Source organism: Vicia villosa, linkage group LG1 (genome assembly GCF_029867415.1).
Source record: "Vicia villosa cultivar HV-30 ecotype Madison, WI linkage group LG1, Vvil1.0, whole genome shotgun sequence".
In the NCBI taxonomy this organism is placed as follows: Eukaryota; Viridiplantae; Streptophyta; class Magnoliopsida; order Fabales; family Fabaceae; genus Vicia; species Vicia villosa.
The window spans coordinates 56,005,538-56,008,334 of NC_081180.1; the positions used below are offsets into that span (position 1 = coordinate 56,005,538).

At 36.6% G+C, this 2,797-nt stretch overlaps 1 protein-coding gene across 1 annotated transcript; it reads right to left on the reverse strand.

Annotated features, from left to right (window-relative positions):
* Nucleotides 1–367: 367 nt before the first annotated feature.
* LOC131642599 (transcriptional corepressor LEUNIG_HOMOLOG-like) lies at nucleotides 368–2,466 on the reverse strand. The gene is made up of 9 exons (XM_058912855.1): nucleotides 2,438–2,466; nucleotides 2,164–2,264; nucleotides 1,766–2,071; nucleotides 1,579–1,667; nucleotides 1,347–1,496; nucleotides 1,080–1,235; nucleotides 890–1,006; nucleotides 615–812; nucleotides 368–526 (listed from the first exon to the last, which is right to left on the reverse strand). The coding sequence occupies exons 1-9, from the start codon at nucleotides 2,464–2,466 to the stop codon at nucleotides 368–370; spliced, it is 1,305 nt and encodes a 434-aa protein (XP_058768838.1).
* Between the last annotated feature and the right edge of the window lie 331 nt (nucleotides 2,467–2,797).

A 2,797-nucleotide genomic window follows, 5' to 3' on the forward strand; every position in this document is an offset into this window, starting at 1 on the left:
ATCAAGAGGACATGGCTCATATACTGCAAATGTGTGTTGTTTGGACAATGCAGTATTATTCGTGTTTGAATCGGAGCAGGTGAACCTCGGCGTAGGTAGCGGTGAAGCAAGAGTATAGTTATCAGTTATACGAGCCATTTCACATCATTCTGCCGCACAACACTATAACCAAGCAACCGATTTTCTAACGATAGCAACAAAAATGGTTCATCCATTCCTCAATTATACGTAAAAGTAAAAGTGTAAAACAAAACTACATAGCTCGAAACTTGTTCACTTTTGTAACTAGCAACAAGACATAAAAGTTGCATATTCAGAAAGATTATATCTAACAGAAGCGACATTAACCAGAACTTCTAGAACTTGTTCATTTCCAAATCTTCACCACAGAATCATCACTAGCTGATACAATGAATTGACTTTGCGCCTGTGCCTTGGTAGCTGCTGCTAGTCCTGTAATTGATAGCTCAGTCGCATATGGTGTAGTATATTCCCTCTTACTCTCAAGGTTCAACAATAACAAACACTGCAACAAATTGTCATCAACAGATTATTTACTTGTTACATAACAATTAATCAAAGACAATAAAACTTTAACAACCATCATAATTTACCCGATGGCCACCAATAACTAAAGACATATGGTATCGAGGATGAAATATGACAGTCTGAAACTTCCTCCCTTTAGCTGGACAGCTATGTATGCATCGTCCTTCGCTCACCGACCAGACACGTACTTCATCTTCACTCACAGAGGCAATCATTTCCCCGGTGACATCCCAACACATGGAGTTAATGGCTTTAACGTGTCCCTAATACAGAATGATCAGATTCAGTGCAGGCTCATGATGCAATATTATATATATAGATATGTGAATTTGAAGCTCACCTGAAGTTTATTGGTAACAAACAAATTAGGATAATCAATTAAGGTGATATCATTTCCTTTAGCAACTGCCAAAAGATTCCCAGATACAGGCCGGACTCTCACTACCCTTCCTCCTTCCTGAAATTCATTTTATATATTTAGAGTTTTGAATAATATATTAAAAGATGAGCGTCATAACATAATCACTCACCTTAATCCAATTAGCCTTGATATACTTATTGAGATCCCATACTTTTATTGCAGTATCGTCCGATGAGCAAAGAGTATTTTCGTGTAATGGGTGGAAGTCCAACGATCTTACAGTCCCTCTGTGTCTAAGTCCTTTCTCATGTTTCGTATAGCTCAACTTTATATCATGAAATACGAAAACATAATGAATTAATCAATCCAGAAGTTACACAATTAATGCACAGAAGAATGAATATAATAAAAGGGATATGAAAAGAAAGAGACTCACAGTTGTTGCATTCCATAGTTTTACTGTTGTATCAACAGAAGCGGTTGCAAACAGATTTGAATCTTGTTGAAATCTAACTTCTGTGATTGTTTCTCTATGTTTGTCTTGTGTAGTAACAGAACGCCTAGTTTCCGTGTAGCAAATGAAAGGCTATATATATGAAAGATAAATACAAATGAGTAAAGACATAAACAGTAAAAAAAAAGAAGATGGCATTGATTTATATATTCACCTTCCTCCCAATCTTTTTACCAACACTTGCTACAATTTTTCCATCTGATGAAATATCGCAGGATAAAAGTTTGGCGCCGCTTTCAAAACCTTGTGATAGAAATTAAAATAAACATTGAATCATGAAGTAAATGACAAGAAGTAGTAACTGTGATGTAAAAGATTGAAGAAGATGAATAAAAATTTACTTGAATGGTATTGAATAGGAGTTTCATCCCAAATAGTAGTGTTGATTACAGGACCAATGTTTAGGGGTTGCTGCACTAAAACCTGATTCTGTGTGGAAGTGTTACTTGGCTCCTGCACTATAACCTGACTCTGAGTGGAAGCGTTACTGGGCTGCTGCACTATAACCTGACTCTGAGTGGAAGTGTTACTTGGCTGCTGCACTATAACCTGATTCTGGGGAGAAGTTTGTTCCATGTGAAGGCTAGGTCTAGAGTTATACATCTCATAGAATATATTCCAGAAGTCTAACAAGAATCCAGGTGGTTCTTGATTAAAGAAAATAAGCAATCAGTGAGAAAGAAAAGAAGATGAGTGGAAGATAGATACATAGTAATAAATAACGCTTGCAAATGCTTACCATCCGGCATTGGATCAGTAATTTGAGTTTCAGTTTGGAAAAGCTTAGCAGTCCTTTGATATCCATTCTCCATGAGATAAGCATACAGAAACTTTTGAAAACTACACACAACATACACGGATAATTAAGAAATAAAAATGTAAAACAAACATGGCAACAAGAAGCAAAGGGGAAGAAGAACATGGCAAGAAGAAACAATGTAGAAGAACGTGGCAAGAAGAAACGTGAAGAAGAACATGGCAAGAAGATGAAGATGAGACGTTGTACTACTCACATTTCTTCATTGTGAAGTTTGGGTTCCATTGCAGTGTGAGATGAAGAAGAAGAAGAAGAAGAAGAAGAAGAAGAAGAAGAAGAAGAAGAAGAAGAAGAAGAAGAAGAAGAGTGTGGTAAAGAAATGAAAAGAAAAGAACGATAATGAAGAATAAATAGTGAGCATGCAGAGTCATGTAAAAACCAAAAGCTGAGTAGTGAACCGGTCTGACCCGGTCAGCCAGTTGAACCTGAACCGGGTATCTCTTGCCGTCTCATGCATCCTGCCTCTTTTGAAACGGCTTGTGCTGTGTGGGTAACTAACTTTGTAAACTTTTTTTTAGCTGCATAATTTAAATAGTTAAATAAGATATTTTGATTA